The following is a 20898-nucleotide window of genomic DNA, read 5'->3' on the forward strand; positions in this document are numbered from 1 at the left end:
TCGGCGTAGGCTTGTGGCTATTGGTATAGATTGAACAATTGGAAATTCCTCATTCACGAAGCATGATTCGGGCTATTTCTGTACTGTAATGGATTTTAATTGTTTATGTGGTCCGCATGGTGCGTATGATTTCGGCTAAAGGAGGCCTGAAGTCATGTTGCTATTTTTTTTGCGTGGCTCGCGGTCCATGAGAAAAAGGTCAGTTGTGCAGCGATCTGAGGGTCCAACTGTGCAGCAACATGGCCCCATACAGCCGAGGCCCGCGTGCGTGCGGATGACAAGGGACAATTTGTCATCATTGCCATTTTGTGAACAGCATGGGTGCAGAGGGCCTTTCGTGCCTCCTGAAATCCAGTTCACAGTCATCTACACTCGCAGGTATTAGAGTGGCGCCAACGGCTCCTGCCGTTAACCACCTTCTTTTCGCAGATGACAGCCTGTTGCTTTTCAAATCTAGCGCTGAGGTTGCAGAAAGAGTGTCAAACCTACTAACCATTTATTGCAATGCTTCGGGTCAGAGAATTAATACTGAGAAATCATCAATCTTTTTTAGTAAAGGGTGCCCACAGAGTCTTAGAGATGAAGTGAAGAACCGTCTGAATGTCCACAATGAATCGCTTAATGAACGCTATCTTGGTATGCCAACAGATGTGGGTCAGTCGAAGAATGGCACATTCAAATATTTGCGTGACAGAGTTTGGGAGAAAGTGAAAAGCTGGATGCAGAAGCTGTTATCGGCGGCAGGGAAGGAAATCCTCATGAAATCTGTGGCACAAGCGATTCTGGTATTCTCCATGGCTTGTTTCAGGCTACCTAGGGGACTTTGTGACAACATCACATCCATCATTGCCAATTCTGGTGGGGAAGCAGAAGGGGGAAACGCAAAACAGCCTGGGTAGCGTGGGATGTCATGACCAAGCCAAAACACATGGGAGGTATGGGGTTTAGGGACATGGAGCTCTTTAACCTAGCTTTGCTTGCTCGACAGGCGTGGAGGCTTCTGAATGATACTGACTCTCTAAGTGCAAGGCTACTGAAGGCCGCTTATTACCCGGATGTATCACTTTTTCAAGTGGAGTTGGGTTCACACCCGTCCCAGATTTGGAGAGCAATCTTAGATGGAAGGGATGTGATGGCTCAAGGTGTGGTTAGAAGAATTGGTGATGGTGCTTCAACTGGAATCTGGGACCATAACTGGATCCCTCGAGCAAGTTACAAGAGACCGATCGCAGCCCGGGTGGCAGCCCCGCCACGTTTGGTTTCTGAACTAATTGAGTCGTTTACGGCTTCATGGAAGGAGGAGATGATCCGGGCAGTGTTTACTGAGTTTGATGCGGAAGCAATAATGCAAATACCTTTGTGCACACGACGTGTTGATGATTTCTGGTCCTGGGGAGAAGAACCAAGGGGAAATTTTTCGGTCGGTTCTGCATACCGTATATTAGTTCGAACAAAACATGATAGAGAGGGATGGCTGGATGAGGCAGAAGCAACATCTTCCAGTGAGGGCGAAAGCAAAGAATGGAAGTCAATTTGGAAGGTCACAGTACCAAGCAAAATAAAGGTCTTTCTATGGCGCCTCGCTCGAAACTCGATACCGTCGGGAGACGTTTTACACAGGAGGAATATGTCAACGACAAGGGCATGTGGCTTGTGTGGGACGACCGACTTTTGGAGACATGCGATGCTCAACTGTCCCATGGCGAGATGCACCTGGGCGCTTTCATCGGAGGATATACTGGACCAACTAAGTTCTCAGCAGCAAGAGTGCCCAAAAATATGGTTATTTGCTTTGATGAGAGCTCTCAAACCTGATGATTTTATTAGGTTTTCAGTTACACTGTGGGCTATATGGGGTGCAAGGAGGAAAGCTTTGTATGAGGGCATTTTCAAATCACCACAGGCGACACATGGGTTCATAAATTCTTACATAGCTGATTTCCAGATTATAGTCCCAAATGTAGAAGCATCAGGAAGGGGAATTGTGCAACACCCGGTCTGGATTGCGCCCCCTGGAGGCTACGCAAAGCTGGATGTTGACGCTGCGGTGGGTAGCAGAAGCCGTTTCGGAGCTGTGGCAGCAATATGCCGGGACCAGGAAGGAGGCTTTCTTGGTGCATCGGCCTTTATTTTCAAGCATGTTAAAGATCCAACCACTTTAGAAGCTTTGGCGATGCGAGAGGGCCTTGATCTTGCAGCAGACTTACATATATCAAGGGTACATGCAGCTACAGATTGCAAGGGTGTGGCAAGTGAGATCGGCAGGAGGAGCAGTGCGGCGTTTGGTGCAGTGATTAGGGAAATAGAGATGCAAGTTTCTTCTTTTATTTCATGTAACGTAGTTTATCAGTCTAGGAGCTCAAACTTTGATGCTCACAACTTAGCAAAGCATGCTTTAACTTTGAGTGTTGGCCGCCATATTTGGTTAGGCCAGCGCGAAGGTATTCCTTTCGTCCCTGTAAACATTGTGACGACGTAATAAAGCTTTGCGAGGTTGCCTCAAAAAAAAAAGGTCTGCTCTCTTCTCTTCTCTTTTCTTCTCACACAATGGCAATAAAAAATTCACACACAATGTACATTTTTGGTATACATCAGGAACATTTTTGTATACATGCTTAACATTTTTAAATACCTAGTTAACTATGATTAAATATATGCTTCTGATGACTACATTTATTTAATGTACGTCCTACGTTTTTCATATACATGAAAAACATTGTTTCTTATGTTTAACATTTTAAATACATGATCAACATTTTTCATACATATTGTATTTGTTTTGTATACATTGTTCGTATCAATGACAAAAAAATCTATGCACATTTAATATTTTTTTAACATTTTTTAAATACTTAACAAACATTTTTTAAATGATTGACTAATATTTTATGAATACATGATCAACTTTTTTCTTACACATTGTATACATTTTTTTATATGTGAGAAACATTTTCTCTATACACATGTAACATTTTTCAAATGTTTAGTTAACACTTTTCCAAATGTTTATGTAAAAATTTTTTGTAATATATACATTTAGAATATTTGGAAGTATAAAGAAGGTAATTAATAAAATAAAGAAACATCGCCTCCTGCGCGCTGGGCCGACCGATTTATGGATGCACACGCGAGTCGACTAATCAAAGACTTTTAGGATCTTCTTTACATCAGGTAAATCTGCACGCTAGATCTTGTTTTAAGCGAGACATAACGCTGTCCGTGTCTCAGGACGTTAGCCGGGCCGTTTAGGAAATTCAGTGCCTGAGAATGTCTAGGTTGTGGGTCATCCGAATGGCAATTGATTTCAGGCACATTCAGCGAGTTGAGCTTCCCATTCGCTGAAGCGTGCGCAAGCATATGGGCTGGCCCACTTCACGGTAGTACACTGCCTCGTTTTCTTTTCTGTTTTTCTTTTCACACTTTTATTTCGTTTTTTATACTATTTTTACATTTGATTGCACATTCAAAAATTCTAAGCATATATATTACAAAAAATATACTTTAGATAACATTTTGAAAAATATTAATCATGCATTTGAAAAACATTGAATGTGTGTACAAAAAATGTTGACCATGCATTAAAAAATGATTAAATATTTTGATCATTTGTATAAAAATATTAATCAAGAATTTAAAAAAAAATTGAACTGGTATTTAAAAAACGTTAGACAAGCATTGGAAAAATGTTAAATGTGTATAGAAAAAGTGTTGACAATGCACTCAAAAATAATGAAAAAAATTATCATGGGATATAAACACGTTAATCAAGCATTTAAAAGAATGTTGAACAAGATTTCAAAAATGTTAATCAAGCATTTGGAAAAATTTAAATGTATATAGAAAAAAAATGTTGACCATCCATTCAAGAAAATGTTAATCTTGCATTTGAAAAAATGTTGATAAAACATTTGAAAAAAATGTTAAATGTGCATAATAAAATGTTGACCATGTATTAGAAAAATGGTCGAACATAGGACAGCTAGAGGCTGGCGTAGTCTCACAGGGAGGAATTGTGTTGGGTTGGCCGAACATGCCCAGTTTACCTCTGGAGCAGGAGCCCATAGGACAGTTGGGCCATACAAATAGCTATAGAGACGAGATCCAATGACCAAAAACACCAAGTTTGGAAAATAGACGGCCAGAAACATACAAAATGTCGACACGAAATGAAGCATGATAGCGAGGAAGCATGATAGAGACCTAAAGGTACTACCGTAGAACCCGACACGAAATGTCGAGACCACATCAGTAAGCGGTACTACAAGCGGAACTAGCAGCGGTACTACTCCAAAGAGGCAATACATACATACATACATACATACGGCGAGGAGCTACACATGATTAATTAATGCAAGATTCTGCCATTTCGGAACTAGTCTTGTTCATTTCTGTCCTTGTCATGCGAGGAGCTACACATGATTACATCACATTACATTTCTGTCCGTCCCTTCATTATTTACCAGGCGGCAATACATACATACATACATACATGTTACCAATAATTACAAATAACCGACTACTACTATCTGTCTCCTTCCTTCCTACAGATCGAGTGCAGTGACAACCACAAGGTCTGTCTGTCTGTCTGTCTGTCTGTCTGTCTAAGAAGAGGAATCCTCATCATCATGGGCAGCAGCAGCAGGAGGAGGCTTGGCCATCTGCAGGTAGCCCTGATGGGTGCACACGCGCTCCGGCTCCCCCTTGAACCACAGGTTCCGCAGCTCCCCCCGCTTCCACCCCAGCGACATCAGCGTCCCTGCACCCAGTCAATCACCCAACCAAACCAGATTTCACTTATCACTTCATTCAGGTGAGAGATAGATGCTACTTCTGGTTTCTTTCTTTCTTACTTACCCAGGGTGAAGGGCACGATGTAGAGCAGCGCTGGCTGCCCATGCCCGTCCATCAGGTTCAGCGCCACGTACGTGATCAGGAGCCCTGGATAGTATAAAGTCCCAGCAAACATGCCCAAAGTTAATGCCAGCACATGATATGAAGCTCTTGTTGTTCAGTGCCAGAATTGGCCCAAAAAGATATCAACTGCTCTGTTGGGGGGCCGCAGAGATGTGTCGCAGATCGCATTTACCGGTACCGTAGGCCGACGCTGACCACAGGAAGTAACCGCATCGCAGGCTCTTCTTGCCGGCCCAGTCATACCTGCAGCAAAAATGCAAAATGCAAAATCCAAAATGGAAACTGGATGCTGAGCTTCGTAACCAACCAAATAAAAACCGCGCACCACGGCATGCTGAATCAACTGCCATAAACTGAAGCTCCTGTTCAAATGACAGAATGACCGACCGCTTTGCCAGACTGACCTCATAGCAAACGCAACGACGAGCCCCGGAAGAAGGATGTCCCCAAAGCCAATGATGCTGTACCCGCCCCACGGGTCGAACATCCGCGGGATCTTCAGCAGCATGGGCACACCGTCCTCGTCTGTATTGTCACCGCGCGCAACCTGTATGGCCACAAGTTGTGGCCAGCATAAATGGGAAGACCAGCTATGATACAAAGGCACCAAAATATCATAACAGACGTTTTGAAATACCTACCGCGATCATCACGCTCTCATGGAACAGACTCTTCGAGACGAACACCCAGAAGATGTCGTACAGGAACGCGCAGCTCAGAAGGACTGAACCGACCTGATCATGGCCACAAGGTCAGCAGAACACGTGCTAGAAATGGTGTAAAGAGAACTCGTACCGAATCTGAACACCATGTTAAAATTGGATCTTAAAATTCAAGAGCAGCCGCATTACCTTGAGGTTGGGTACCCTGACGATCTGGATGACAGTGACTATCAGCGCGATGCCCTGAAACAAGCGCAGCGTCAGAAATGAACTGATACATGGCAATTACTACATTGGAAGACACTGCCTGGACACTACAGATGGCTTCAGCACTCACAAGGATGTCTTGGGCGATCCAAGCGTAGGGAAACTGGCGGTAAATAGCCCACAGCACAGCAAACACGACGCAGAATGGGGATACCGCCATTGTCAGGTATGAGATTGCTCCAAAGAACGGCACTTTCACAAAAGATCCCGCAGCAGATGTAAACCATCTGAAACATCCCATTAACTTTCAATCAGTTATGGACTAACAGTAAACAGAACATTTCTAGTGTTGCTGGACAACCGTAACTCTGGTGTACCTTGATAATATAGCCACCAAGCATGTTTGCAGGCCCTGCATAAACAAAAGACGTTGGTTCAAGAAAGGGGAAGCAGCAGGTCATCAGCTCAAACAACTGTTTGCATATCAATCCTACTTGGTCAGTTTGAATAAACAAGACGCAGAGCATCTGATGTTATTTATTGTTTCACCAGCATCAAATCTTTTGACAGATAAAACCGTACCTCTACACCGCCGATGCAGAAGATCACAACCAGTAGATCGATAAACCAGGCGGACATCAGCTTATAAAGCATTATTAGGAAGCACGACGCGACCACAACAAACATCATCGCCGATATCACGTTGATGTCCACGATGCCACTAGAACCTCCTCCCTCAACAGTCAGTGAGACTTCATGTCCATCCTTTACATTACAATAAGTGCATATGTCAGTCCCCACCCACATTATCAGTTGAAGAAGCATAACAAGTAATCATCGTAAGATTAGTAGATCAGAACCTTCAGGAGCTTTTCCTGTTCGGTAACAGCTTCTCTAGCGCTCCAAGCTGACCAGTAGGACGCACAGAGGACGGTGCCGACGGCCATGAGCCAGAGGAACACCTCCGCCGTATCGACTACGGGGCGATCTGGAGAGTATAGCTGCACACCAACTAAGATACAGAGATACATATGTTAGTAGGCTATTTTTGACAGAATGAATAACTAGAATCCAAGTTAACCTAGCACTCACATTTTTACAGTAAAAATAAGAAGAATATTAGGAGCATGCAGCAATGGGCTAAGGGGTTACCTGATGACGTATTAGCTGTAAGAAGCGAACGCAGAGCTTGGCCTGCATCTTTGGGCAAGAGAACTGCGGGTATGTGTATGTCAAGCTCCGTTTCGTTCTTCTCGCAGACCATCTTGTAAAGCTCTGCAGCAGGGTGGACGCAAAGCACGACATAAATAAAAACAGAACGGTCATTTGTTTGCTGAGAAAAACACAGACGGATGTATGTATGTATGGATGTACCGGTGCCGGAGTTAATGATGAGTATCCCGGAAGCGCCGGCGGCCTCGGCGAGCTTGGCCTTCTTGGTGAACTTGCATTTGCCCCTCTCGACGAGGAGGACGCCTCCGGAGACCAGCTGCAATACTCTTATTAGTGAGGATAAATACATACATACACAAGTGGAATGCCTGAACTTGAGTCATCAGACAGAAGAAGGCGAGCAAGCCTTGGGTTGGCTTGGCTTTGAAAGAAGAGCTTGGGTACCTTGTTTTTGGGAGGGGCGCAGGCGTGGATGGGGTCGGCGAGGGTGAGCGGCTCCCGGGTGGCCTGCTTCTCCTTGGAGACGATCTTGGGGCCGAAGCGCGCGCCGACGCCCACGAACTCGTCGCCCTCGTTGCCGCCCACCCAGCTTTGCACTTTGACCTTGTGAATTGAGACAGATGGAGTGAGTGTCATGTGTTGGGGTTCAGAAAGTTGAGATTTTTTTCATTTTCTGAAGAAAGGTTGAAAGCAGGCATGGAGTCCAAGGAACCAAATCCTGCACTGCCCTACGCGCCCAATCTAAACCAATCCAGTCCAATCCAGTGCAGCTTATTTCGATTTCGATTCCCCACGGCCACGGCCACGGGATGAGCCTAGGGAGTAACCCTAGGTAGTACAGTAGGTAGCAGTAATGGAGTGGGGGGCGCGGTGGAATTCATCCTATCCTATCCTATCCTAGAAAGGGAGGAAGGGAGGAAGGGGGAAAGGTTTGACGGCTTACGAGGACGAAGTCGTTGTTGCAGCCGGGGATCTTGGGGGCCTGGTCGTCCTGGTGCACGATGTCGCCGCCGGCCGCCGCACCCGCCAGCGCCGACGCCAGCAGCAGCGCCAGCACCGCCGACGCCGCCATCTCTCCTTTCTCTTGTCGAGCTGCGGCTGGAGGTGGTTCCGATGTGGAGCTGGGGTCGCCTGCCGGCCGGAGACGACGAGGAGGAGGGGAAAGGTGGAGGAAGAGGACCAAGTACCACAAAAAGTGTTGACTTTTATTTTCTCCACTCAAACCGGCACTGATTAATTAGTATGATAAACAAGAAGATAAAACTGTGTACGATCCTCCCTTATATCTAGATACATCCATTTCCGAGACAAGTAATTCCGAACGGAGGGAGTAGATAAAAAAACTATTTAAAGTAAGTTTTATTATGAGGGAGGATCTTTACCATGAGTTAGAGTGACCAAGCAAAACGGTGTCAAAAGAGGACATCGACAAGGGCAGACATGGAAGGGGTGAACACGGAACCAAATGCTCACGCCGGATCCGAAGCGAAACACGATAATATATTGGCTTTTGCAAAGATGGAAACAAAATCCTCTTAGCGGGAACAGAGACGGAAAAGGAACGACGGTTTTCTGCAAGTAGATGCGTAAAAAGCTTCCATTTTCTCACGGGGATCCAACGATGCATGCATGGGTTGATGAACCTCTAGGCTTTATTGTTCTTTTTTTTTTGTGGATGGTGCAACTACCATTTGAGTCACGGTAAAGTAAGTTATGATGGAGTGACCGGCTAGGGAAAATGATGAAAAAGGGCAGCTACTGGGACACCACAATACCGTAGTAGGACATATTTTTTAAATTTGGTTTAATATTTTTTTTTACACTCTTTGAAGTGAGTTTCTTCTGTTTTCTCTTATTTTCTTTGGGTTTTTTTTTCTCACTGGTTCTCTTTATTTCTTTCTTCGATTTTCACCGGTTTTTGTTGGTTTCGTTGTTTCTCTCTCTTTTTTGAACACATGTCTACATTTTTGTGTACGTATTGTATACTTTTCATATGCACCGGGAACAATTTTTATACACATCTAACATGTGTAAAAGACATGGTTACATTTGCTTTCTTCTAAATACATTCTCTGATGTCTACTTTTTTTCATACACTATGTACGTTTTCGTATACATCTAAAACATTTTTTATACACATTTAACATTTGTAAATACAGTGTTTGACATTCTTCCAAATACATGTTTGTGAGCATCTCTTCAAATACGTGGAAAACATTTTCCAAATACACTTTGAAACTTTTTTTGAATGCTAATTTTTCTAAACTATGCAAACATTTTCTTATACTGTATAAATTTTTTAAATGTCACAAACATAACTTTGAAAAACATGAACATTTTAAAAAAGCAATGTGTATTTTTTTGAATGGTACGAACAATTTTCAAAAACAAATTACACAAACATTTGTTTACATTGTATAAAATTTGTCAACAATGGCACTAACATTGTTCTGAACATTGTGAATAGTTTTTAAATGTCACATACTTTTTTTGTATGGTATAAGCATTTCTAAAAGTCATGAACATATTTTTAATGTGTGATGAACACTCGAGCTATATCCGATTCAGCGACAACTAATATGAATCGGAGGGAGCAACTTAATTATTATTTTAAATACAGGCAATTAGTTTATTGGATAATGTTCTCAGATTCATTGGATCTTGATATGGCCCATTAACCATCATGGCATCAGGCCATCATTGGATCTTGATCAAGTTGGCCATGACCTGTTTCTAAAAAAAAAGTTGCCCATAACCCAGCAAACATCTTCAAGAATTTGTAAAATGCTCTCAGATTCCAAAAATGTTCGTGAGTTGAAAAAAAGTTCTCCAATTTGAAAAATGTTTGCAAATTCAAAAAAATTCATTATTTTAAAATATGATTCTGAATTTGGAAATAATGCTCACGAATTTGGAAAATGATTGCAAGTTCAAAAAATATTCATGCTTTAAAACAGTGTTTGTGGATTGAAAAAAATGTTTATGAGCTTCAAAAAATTCATGATTTTCAAATAGTTTAACAATTCAATAAGTGTTCACGGTTTCAAAAATACTTAAAATATGTAGGAATTTAATAAAAATGTACATGATTTTAAAATAAGCTCATGAATGAATTTAATAAATGGTCATGAAGTTTAGAAAAAAGTTTGTGAGTTCGAAAAATGTTGATTAATTTCAAAAATGGTTCAAAATTTTAAAAAGGTTCACGAATTTCTAAACAATTATTCATGAATTTTAAATCAATTGTGTAGGAATTCCAAAAAAATGGCCATGAATTTACAATTGTCCATGATTTTTATAAAAGTTCATAAATTTTGAAATTGTTCATGGTTTAAAAAATATTAAGATTGTTTTTTTCGAATTGGAGAAAATAAATAAAAGAAAAGGAAAAGGGAGAAGGAAAGGAAAAACAGAAAATGACAAAGAAACATATAAGAAAAATAAAAAACGATAACTGAAAAATCCTCTATAAACAAAGGAAAAACAAAAAAATCAGTCTAGGGAAGGGTCTAGATCCTTCTCAGAACCGGTAGAGAAAAAACCCGAATGAGGTGGACGACCAAGTTGTTCATTGGTCAGTACTGGAGCATCCATTGGAATTAGTCTTGACAGAAATAGCCAAGTTCTAGCTTGGAGCAAAGGACGGATACAACTCGAAAGTACCAAAACTATACTGGTGCAAAATGCAAGCGCCACACAGATAAGAACAAACTCATAGGCACCGGAGCTAACACTATGACTGCTCCTTACTGAAGACCAATGAAATGTCTTGCTCCTTTGAAGTCTACACAGTAGTATCCAAAATTTAGAACGACAACTAAAGAGTTTTTACCTCCAGTGTAAATGGTTTGCTCCCAATATTACGGCAACTTGTCCAAAGCCTCTGATCTTCAGCAACCCACTAATGAGGACCCAAAAAAAATTAAACCGCACACACTGATGAGGGTTAACAAATTCCTATTCCATGTTTGTTGAATATTAGAGATCAACTACAACAAATGAAAAGAATTAATTATTTTGGTTAATTATAATTTTTCCATTAAATATATTAATGTGAATTTGGTCACAAGTGTGCATTGTATTCAGAAAAGAATTTTGGGGGTCCACCATATAAACACTTATTTACACTTTGAAATGTGTGCTAATAAACTGTTACTTACACTTTTAAATGTGTGTTAATAATTTTATTCCACATCTAACCCAGAGCAAGCTTTTGTGACGATGTCCAAGGGAGCGACATGCTCTACACCATCAGTTTGACACATGCAACATGTGACATAGGCCCGGTCTACTAGAAACGGTAGCTTGCATCTCACAATAAACATTGTCAACTTGTAGTATTTTCCAAAAGTATATTTAGTTGGGTTGTGGAAAATGGCACATACATTTTTCAGAATGTGTGAGTCTTTTTAAAATGTCACATACATTTTTTTTTGTATTGTACAAGCATTTTCTAGAAGCCGAGGCAACAGTTTTGATACACCGCATGAACACATTTTTAATGTGCGATGAATACTTTAAGAAAACTAACTGAATTATTTTGTAAATATACTTAATTAGTATTTTGGAAATATAAACAAAAGAAAAAACGTGTGTGACCTTGTCATGGCGTCAGCCCGACGAATGGCTGCTGGGCCGGCCCGTTTATAACCTCTAAAAAAATACTGTGTCGCACGAGGCGAGACATAGGATCATCTAAAAAAAACCGCACCTAGGAGGAGGAGGCGGAGTCGGGCGGAGATGTCACCGATTCCAATTTGGAATCTGTTGGTGATTCTCTCGATCGATCTATCTATCTATTTATACTCGATTCTTGTTCAGTTCAGATCAGGTCAGATCGCACCCATCGATTCGATCCTTCCTTCCTTGTACTGCGACTGCGAGTTGCAATTCAAGCAAGGTACTTTTGATTGATGGATCCATCGATTCACATACAAACAAATTTCTTCTCCAAATTAAACGACATCGTCTTCTGTATAATCATCTACTGTAGCTTCCAGATCTTCTAGCATGCACTGAATATATCTTCTTTTTTTATATAGTACAGTACATAAATTTCTTCTCCAAGTTGAGATTTCTGTTAATCCATCTGTCTATCTGTGACGCCCGGGTAATTAAGCTACAGTAATCCCACGCTAATGGTGCCACGTTAACTTCGTTACTGTTGCTAATCTATCGTTAGATCAAAACCGGTCCAAAATTCAAAGTTCAAAATCAAGCAAACAATAAAAGTTTTGAAATATTAAAACTAAAATGTTCGGAGTGAACCAAATATTGCATAGATAATAATGGTGGAGAAACCTAACTTTAATAAAATGTTTAAGTGTTCAAAAAATTTAAAATAGAGGTCTAAGTATTGAAATAAATGCCTTTTGAATTTTATAAAATATTATACTATTTTAATTTGGGTTGAGAATTATTGTGGCAGTAGTATATTTAAAAATATTAATTTAAGTGCTAGTGATAATTTTTATAAAACTAAAATAAAAGAAAACTAAAAGTAAAACAGTAAAAGAAAGATAAATAAAAAGAAAAGAAAGAAAACAGAAAATATAACTAACAAAAAAAGAAGAAGAAGAAGAACCCTCGGGCTCCGGCCCAGCAGGCCTGGCCCAACCAACTGGCCGGCCCACTCCCTCTCCATATCCCCCCCGAAACCCTAGAGCCCCACCCCACTTCCCCCACGTTCCCCACCCTCTCCCTCCAGCGCCGTCACAGGAGAGGGCGCACGACCCCATCGCTCTCCCCACTCTCCCCTCGCTCTCTTCCCCCATCCGAGGACCCGATCTGGATCGGGGCGCTCGCCTCCCCCGATCCCGGTGACCCCGTCGCCCCCGAAGCCCCTCGACCTCGTCGTCATCCATCGCTGCCACCCCCCCTCGTGGAGCCGGCCCCTCCCGTCGCCCCACCGGCGCCCTGCCGCCCGTCCCCGACCACGCAGTCACGGGACCCCGCCCGGTCACCGCCTCCTCCTCACCTCCCTCCTCGCTGCCCCCCCGACCCCGGCGTGCCGACGCCGCTCGTCGTCTCCGGCATCGCCAGCGCCGCCCCGCCGACGCTTCTCGCCGCCACCCGGAGCTCCTCCGCCTCGACTACATCGACGCACGCGTCCCCGTCCTCCTCCCCGAACGGCTACAACAAGCCACGTCGCCCCCTCTACCCTCCATCGCCGATGAGGCCCCGCCTCCCGCCTCCTCCCTTTCCTCCCGTCGCCGCGCCGTGTACCACGCCCCGTCCGGCATGCCCCTGTTCGCGCGCCTCCGCGCCTTGCCGCGCGCCTCGCCCGCATCGCCTGCGTTCGCTGCCGACCGCGGTCCGCGCTTCCCCTGCTCGCCCCGCCGCGCCGCCCTGTCCCCTCGCCCTGCCACGCCGCTGCTCCGGCCTCAGCCACGGGCCACGCGCCGACCCCTTCCTCCCCGTCCCCTGCTGGCCGCGTCGGGCGCCGGCGCCCACGCGCCCGCTCCGGCCCCGTTCCGGCCTCGCCGTGCCCTGGCTTGGCCCAGTGGCCGCGTGCGGGAGGCACAGCCGTGGCTGGCCGGCCACAGCCGCCGCCCCACCCTGGGTCACTGACCACAGGGGCCCCCGCCCTGGCCAGATGGGCCAATGACATGTGGGGCCTAGCCCCAGATCGATAATTAAAAGAAATAAAAAAAATAAGAAAAATGATTTTTTTTAAAAATTAAATTAATAAAAATAAATAAATAATAAAGATAATTAATTAAGATAATTAATCCTGTTAAATTAAACTAATTAAACTTAATTAACCTAATTAACCACTGTTAATTAGCTAAACAGTCCCTGACAGGTGGGACCCACCTGTCAGGTTGACCAGGTCAACGGTCAATGTTGACTGCTGACGTCAGCATGACATCATGCTGATGTCATAAATCCATTTTTGAATTAAATTAAATAATTAATTAAATTCCAGAAATTATTAAAAATCTTTAGAAAATCATATCTTTTAATCCGTAACTCGGATTAAATTATTTTCAACATGAAAGTTACTCAGAACGACGAGACGAATCCGGATACGCAGCCCGTACGTCCGCCACGCGTCCCTAGCATAGTGAACCTGCAACATTTCACCTCCGGCACCTCTGCCCGAAAACGCGAAACACCGGGAACACTTTCCCGGATGTTTTCCCCCTTCGCCGGTATCACTCCTTACCGCGTTAGGGCACAACTAACACTGCGTTTGCTTTGTCATGCATCATTATGCATCTGTTTGCGTTGTATTCATTGTTTCTTCCCCCTCTTCTCTCTGGTAGACTACGAGACCGATGCCGCTGCCGGTGCCCCGTATGACTACGGAGTTGACGACCCCTCCTACTTGCCAGAGCAACCAGGCAAGCCCCCTTGATCACCAGATGTCGCCTATTCTTCTCTATACTGCTTGCATTAGAGTAGTGTAGCATGTTACTGCTTTCCGTTAATCCTATCCTGATGCATAGCCTGTCATTGTTGCTACAGTTGTTACCCTTACCTGCTATCCTACTGCTTAGTATAGGATGCTAGTGTTCCATCAGTGGCCCTACACTCTTGTCCGTCTGCCATGCTATACTACTGGGCCGTGATCACTTCGGGAGGTGATCACGGGTATATACTATATACATTATATACATGACACATGTGGTGACTAAAGTCGGGTCGGCTCGTTGAGTACCCGCAAGTGATTCTGATGAGGGGGCTGAAAGGACAGGTGGCTCCATCCAGGTAGAGGTGGGCCTGGGTTCCTGACGGCCCCCGACTGTTACTTTATGGCGGAGCGACAGGGCAGGTTGAGACCACCTAGGAGAGGGGTGGGCCTGGCCCTGGTCGGCGTTCGTAGATACTTAACACGCTTAACGAGATCTTGGTATTTGATCTGAGTCTGGCCATTTGGTCTATACGCACTAACCATCTACGCGGGAGTAGTTATGGGTATCCCGGCATCGTGGTATCAGCCGAAGCTCTTCTTGACGTCAGCGACGGAGCGGCGCGCGCCGGATTGGACCGGAACGCCTGCTTGGCTAGGTCTGCTTCCGGCCGCGTACGCAACGTGCAGGTGTGCAATGGGCGATGGGCCCAGACCCCTGCACGCATAGGATTTAGACCAGCGTGTTGACCTCTCTGTTGAGCCTAGGTGGGGCTGTGACGTGTTGATCTTCCGCGGCCGGGCATGACCCAGAAAAGTGTGTCCGGCCAAATGGGATCGAGCGTGTTGGGTTATGTGGTGCACCCCTGCAGGGAAGTTTATCTATTCGAATAGCCGTGTCCCTCGGTAAAAGGACGACCCGGAGTTGTACCTTGACCTTATGACAACTAGAACCGGATACTTAATAAAATACACCCTTACCAGTGCCAGATACAACCCGATGATCGCTCTCTAACAGGGCAACGAGGAGGGGATCGCCGGGTAGGATTATGCTATACGATGCTACTTGGAGGACTTCAGTCTACTCTCTTCTACATGCTGCAAGATGGAGATGGCCAGAAGCGTAGTCTTCGACAGGACCAGCTAGCCTCCTCTTATTCTGGCATTCTGCAGTTCAGTCCACTGATACGGCCCTTTACACATATACCCATGCATATGTAGTGTAGTTCCTTGCTTGCGAGTACTTTGGATGAGTACTCACGGTTGCTTCTCTCCCTCTTTTCCCCTCCCTCTTTTCCTCCTTTCCTTTCTATCTGGTTGTCGCAACCAGATGCTGGAGCCCAGGAGCCAGACGCCACCATCGACGACGACACCTACGACACTGGAGGTGCCTACTACTACGTGCAGCCCGCTGACGACGACCAGGAGTAGTTAGGAGGATCCCAGGAAGGAGGCCTTGCCTTTTCGATCGTTGCTACTTTTGTGCTTGCCTTCTTAAGGCAGACTTGTTTAACTTATGTCTGTACTCAGATATTGTTGCTTCCGCTGACTCGTCTATGATCGAGCACTTATATTCGAGCCCACGAGGCCCCTGGCTTGTATTATGATGCTTGTATGACTTATTTATGTTTTAGAGTTGTGTTGTGATATCTTCCCGTGAGTCCCTGATCTTGATCGTACACATTTGCGTGCATGATTAGTGTACGGTCAAATCGGGGGCGTCACAAGTTGGTATCAGAGCCGACTGCCTATAGGAATTCCCCTTTCCAACTCCTTGGCCGAAGTCGAGTCTAGTCATTGAAAAAGTTTTTACTAACATGGCTGTGCGGCTTACGGGCCCACGTCGCCATTGGGTGGTATTAGGATCTTTTATTCCTCGATCCTTACTCTGGGACTCTGAACTCTTTCCTATTCGGGTTAAATGAATTTTGCTAAATCTAACATTAGGATCTCGTTATCACTTTGACCCGGAGAGCCCCTTATTACTGATGATCGTCTGCTGCACGTGAAGACCCTGAAGACACTCTCCGCTGTTAACCCGAGAACTTGTGTTCATCGCTTTTGCAATTCCCTTCCATCGATAAACTCCTATGGATAACCACGTATACTCGCCATTCATACATTGTTTCCCAGTTGATCTTGTTATTACAAGATACCCCGAAATTCTCTCTGTTGTTACGAGAATCCTTTGAGCTTACTGCCTTGCTGTTCTTTGTCACCTGAATACCCCTACGGATAATTCTCGCACTTACCGAGTATCCGCTCATCCCCAGTTGATTCAAGTATTTCACAAAAGTGTTCAAAATACCATTCGATCTACCGAAAATCCTGAGCAGCCTATTGCTCTTGAAATTCTTGCTTGCTTGCATTATGGTTAATCCCATAAGTCTCGTAATCTTATAGTCATTCCTTGTCATTATCATTTTGAGTCTGTTGATTCAAAATATTGCGAATGCTCACAATCCTCAATCAGATCCCAGAATTCTCCCTTCTGGCTCAAACGTCATTTTAAACATGAGCTGGTATCGACCAATCGAATTGCCATCGATTGTACCCCTAAGGCTATTCAACTTATCCATCCTTAATCAGAGCGTTTGCTTCTGATCCCTTGATTTGGAAATCATAATCCCTTTGCATTTGAGCTTTGAGTTAGCCAGTTGTTTCTATAATCTGATCCCCTTGCATTCTTTCTTCCTCTAGATGAGTACCAATGCTCACATCTGATCCCTTGTGGACCGCCAAATCCTTTGTTAGATTATTATCCGACAGTGCCCTCATATTTAATCACCTTGTGAGTTATCTCCCTGATACATAATGCCTTTAGTAAATGGTATCCTCTCGATTTGACACCCATGCTCTACTATCGAGCTTGAGTTATTTACCCCTGAAGCTTGTGGTATATGTTTCCACGATGCCCCGATGGGTTGAACCTATGCCTTCCTTAATCTGTGTGAACCCGAAAGTTTTCCAAGGTTCATACTCCTCTGGTAATTCACCAGGTAGGTCTTCGCACTCAAATTATTTTAATAGGGCAGTGAATGAAAGGTTATGCATTGCCGAAGTGGGAGTCGACCTTGAACTTTGTGTTCATGCCCATGGACACGATGTAGATCTTATCATTAAAAGCTTCTCTTAAATTAATTATTACCTTGGTATAAGTTCATCTTATATCTGGGATCTGGCCTTTTGCAATCGTGGTTCCGACCATGTTCTCCTTTAAACACCATTTCTCGTGCAAGTTTAAGCACTTGTCTTCTGCAAAGCAATACCCTAGTCCAACCTCTACCTTGATCTGTCGTCGAGTATTACCCCCTGGTATCTCGAGATTATCATGGAACTGCATAACTTCTTATGAGTTCTTCATCAAGTGCTACATTCTCACTGATTCCAATCTTTCACGGGCTCTGAGTTATTAATCACGCAAAGACACCGATAACTGAACCGAGTCCGCACTACGGTTCAACAACTCTTAGTAATCTTCTTTAAGTACGAGTTTGTACCCGATCACGCCATTCCTAGCGTGTTTGGCTATATCATTATCTTGATGATTTTAACTGTGCTACCTGGTCCTTATTCCCGGAGCACCACTTTCGACGATGAGCTAAGCTTACGTCGATTTTCCTCGCCATATCGTTTCACCTCGAACAACAAACTTGACCCCGAGTTTGTGTAGTATCTGTGGCTCCAATAATCTTTTGTTGCATCAGTCCTTTTGCTTGATGCAGTCGCTGATCAATTGCTTCTTCGTGGATCCCCTCGACAACAAAATGTCGTGATCATCATCAACCTTTTGACTCGTTCCAGGATATCAATGGAATTCTTGATGATAAGTGCCATCCTCGTTCCTTGGTAATTTGAGTTACCATCGACAACATCCTTACATTCCTTTCATCACAAACTTGATCATGTTATGGAGCTCCTTGCTAACCAGCTTATGTTATGTTCTACCTTGGAGTATTACCATCTTTTATGTCAAGGATATTGTGAGAATTTCTCCACCTCTTGAGAATTCTTGATATAGTAATACTTCTCGCCATCTCCATTTGTTTTCCGATCCCCGTGTTGTTTCTAACCGGAAAACCGACAATTGAACTATGATGTGCGACTTCAAAACTTCTAGCAACCCTATTGCTTTGAAGTTAATGGTCGATATTTCATTCTTAGACCATTGGTTATCGAATCACCGTTCTAACATTGATCATTCTACCTAAGCCCATATTTCGGGTGCACCTTTCAACCAATGTTTAATTGAGTATGTTTTCCTCGAGCATACCTCACTATATCATTTGATCTGACAAATGTTATCTCCTTGTTCACATAAGTGTGGAAATCCCTCTTTTTGGAAATCTCGAGGAATTGTCGCTGAGTCCATCAGCCACCCCTCATCCTCTCCTTGGTTTAATGATGAACTCTTGTTTCGGAACTTGCTTCCATAGTTCAATTCTCGAGAATCTTACAATGTCATCTCGACAATTTGTGTTGCACCTTTCTTCTCAGGCATCCTGAGTCTGAGTTATCCTGACACCAATCAGATCTGAATCTCGGTCAGATATGATGGTTGGAACATATTTCCAAGAGTTATAACGTTGGTCTTTATATGACCCGGTAAGGTGGTCTCATACCTAGCCCTCCGTCCCTATTGTTATAGTTTTCATTTTTAGCAAGGTTATCCATTCTTTCCATGAGGAAATTGTAAGACTTACTCTATATTTTGTTCCTGATGGATCCTTTGTGTGTCCATAGCCTGATCTCACCTGTTGACCATGTCAATGCTATCTCGAAGCATGTCTATGGTACTCCGATTTTCAATAGGAACATTTGAAGCCCAATGCTAAATGTTTCCTGCTCAATTATCCAAACACCGTTGTATGGGTAATGTCATGAAAATTCTCTCCCGTACCTAAATAGTTTTCTACATTATATCCTGTCAAGGATATCATGCTCTGCTTGTCCTTGGGAAGGAAATACCCCTGTAATATGTGTTTAAACACATTTTCCTTTCCATTGTTCTGTTTAATCTGATAATCATATTTTCCTTTCCATTGGTTGGTTTAACGTTTCTGGTGATCATTATGATCTAAGCAGTATTAATTCCTTGCTTGTACAAACACCTCGGTGTACAACTTTGTCAGTAAGACCCTGTTACTATTGTTGGTGACATTCCGGTAACCACCGATGGACGAGAACTTTGCCTATTGGTCCGCGTCGTTTCAACGAGCAGGAAAATGGTTCTCTTCGTCCCTCGCCCTTGGTACTGACGATGTTGCTGACATATAACTGACAGGCTACCCTCTGACATGCCTTGCTATCATGATCGTGTAAGATGTCACCGCCCTTCCTACTTTAACCACATGGTGGGCCCATAACCCACAGTTCCACAGGATCAAAACCTGACTCTCCTGTGCACCCCCTGTTCCCAAATTAATTCATCGCGCGTGGCCTCGTATGTAATTCACGAGCCACCTTCAAGTCTGATATCAGACACAATACTTATTCCCGTTGCCTTGAACCCCTTTCACGTCCTGTAACAGGCATCGAACGATTGCCTACCCGCTCGAAACTTCCCAGGATACCTCCTTACTTTGCTCTCGATATTTCCGTAAGTTTCAATTCGAGAGTTACTTTCCACCACCTTCCCCGATGTTAGCTACCGGATAGTCAACCTTGCAGAGGTCCGTTCTCCTGGAATATACCCACCCTTTATTCTTTCGTAAGTACGATGGAGTTCCCAAAGAAAGGATGCCAACTTCATCATGATGACCTAAAGCAGAGAAATGAAGACATCAACATAATGGATCGACCTCTCTGAGAATAGCAACCAAGACCGAGAAGACTCGTTAGAATTTCGCGACCAAATCCCTTCCCCCTTACTTCCCCTCTTAAATCTCGGGACGAGATTTCTTGTAGTGGAGGAGAATTGTGACGCCCGGGTAATTAAGCTACAGTAATCCCACGCTAATGGTGCCACGTTACCTTCGTTACTGTTGCTAATCTATCGTTAGATCAAAACCGGTCCAAAATTCAAAGTTCAAAATCAAGCAAACAATAAAAGTTTTCAAATATTAAAACTGAAATGTTCGAGTGAACCAAATATTGCATAGATAATAATGGTGGAGAAACCTAACTTTAATAAAATGTTTAAGTGTTCAAAATAATTAAAATAGAGGTTTAAGTATTAAAATAAATGCCTTTTGAATTTTATAAAATAATATACTATTTCAATTTGGGTTGAGAATTAATGTGGCAGTAGTATATTTAAAAGTATTAATTTAAGTGCTAGTGATAATTTTTATAAAACTAAAATAAAAGAAAACTAAAAGTAAAACAGTAAAATAAAGATAAATAAAAAGAAAAGAAACAAAACAGAAAATATAACTAACAAAAAAAGAAGAAGAAGAAGAACCCTCGGGCTCCGGCCCAGTAGGCCTGGCCCAACCAACTGGCCGGCCCACTCCCTCTCCATATCCCCCCCGAAACCCTAGAGCCCCACCCCACTTCCCCCACGTTCCCCACCCTCTCCCTCCAGCGCCGTCACAGGAGAGGGCGCACGACCCCATCGCTCTCCCCACTCTCCCCTCGCTCTCTTCC

The 20898-nt window shown here is 43.7% G+C and overlaps 2 protein-coding genes across 2 annotated transcripts; one reads left to right on the plus strand and one right to left on the minus strand.

The window, feature by feature from the left end:
* Window positions 1–1699: 1699 nt before the first annotated feature.
* Window positions 1700–2479, plus strand: LOC141027617 (uncharacterized). The gene has a single exon (XM_073504706.1). It carries the CDS (start codon window positions 1700–1702, stop codon window positions 2477–2479), a length of 780 nt encoding a protein of 259 aa, XP_073360807.1.
* Window positions 2480–4341: 1862 nt separating this feature from the next.
* Window positions 4342–8181, minus strand: LOC109782989 (signal peptide peptidase-like 5). Its single transcript, XM_020341617.4, has 14 exons — window positions 7900–8181; window positions 7401–7559; window positions 7158–7272; window positions 6936–7058; window positions 6644–6795; window positions 6366–6548; window positions 6161–6195; window positions 5914–6070; window positions 5766–5819; window positions 5556–5648; window positions 5319–5461; window positions 5087–5157; window positions 4855–4938; window positions 4342–4756 (listed from the first exon to the last, which is right to left on the minus strand). Exons 1-14 carry the CDS (start codon window positions 8026–8028, stop codon window positions 4602–4604), a joined length of 1653 nt encoding a protein of 550 aa, XP_020197206.1. The 5' UTR covers window positions 8029–8181; the 3' UTR covers window positions 4342–4601.
* Between the last annotated feature and the right edge of the window lie 12717 nt (window positions 8182–20898).

The sequence above is a fragment of the Aegilops tauschii genome, chromosome 7, assembly GCF_002575655.3.
Source record: "Aegilops tauschii subsp. strangulata cultivar AL8/78 chromosome 7, Aet v6.0, whole genome shotgun sequence".
Classification (NCBI taxonomy): Eukaryota; Viridiplantae; Streptophyta; class Magnoliopsida; order Poales; family Poaceae; genus Aegilops; species Aegilops tauschii.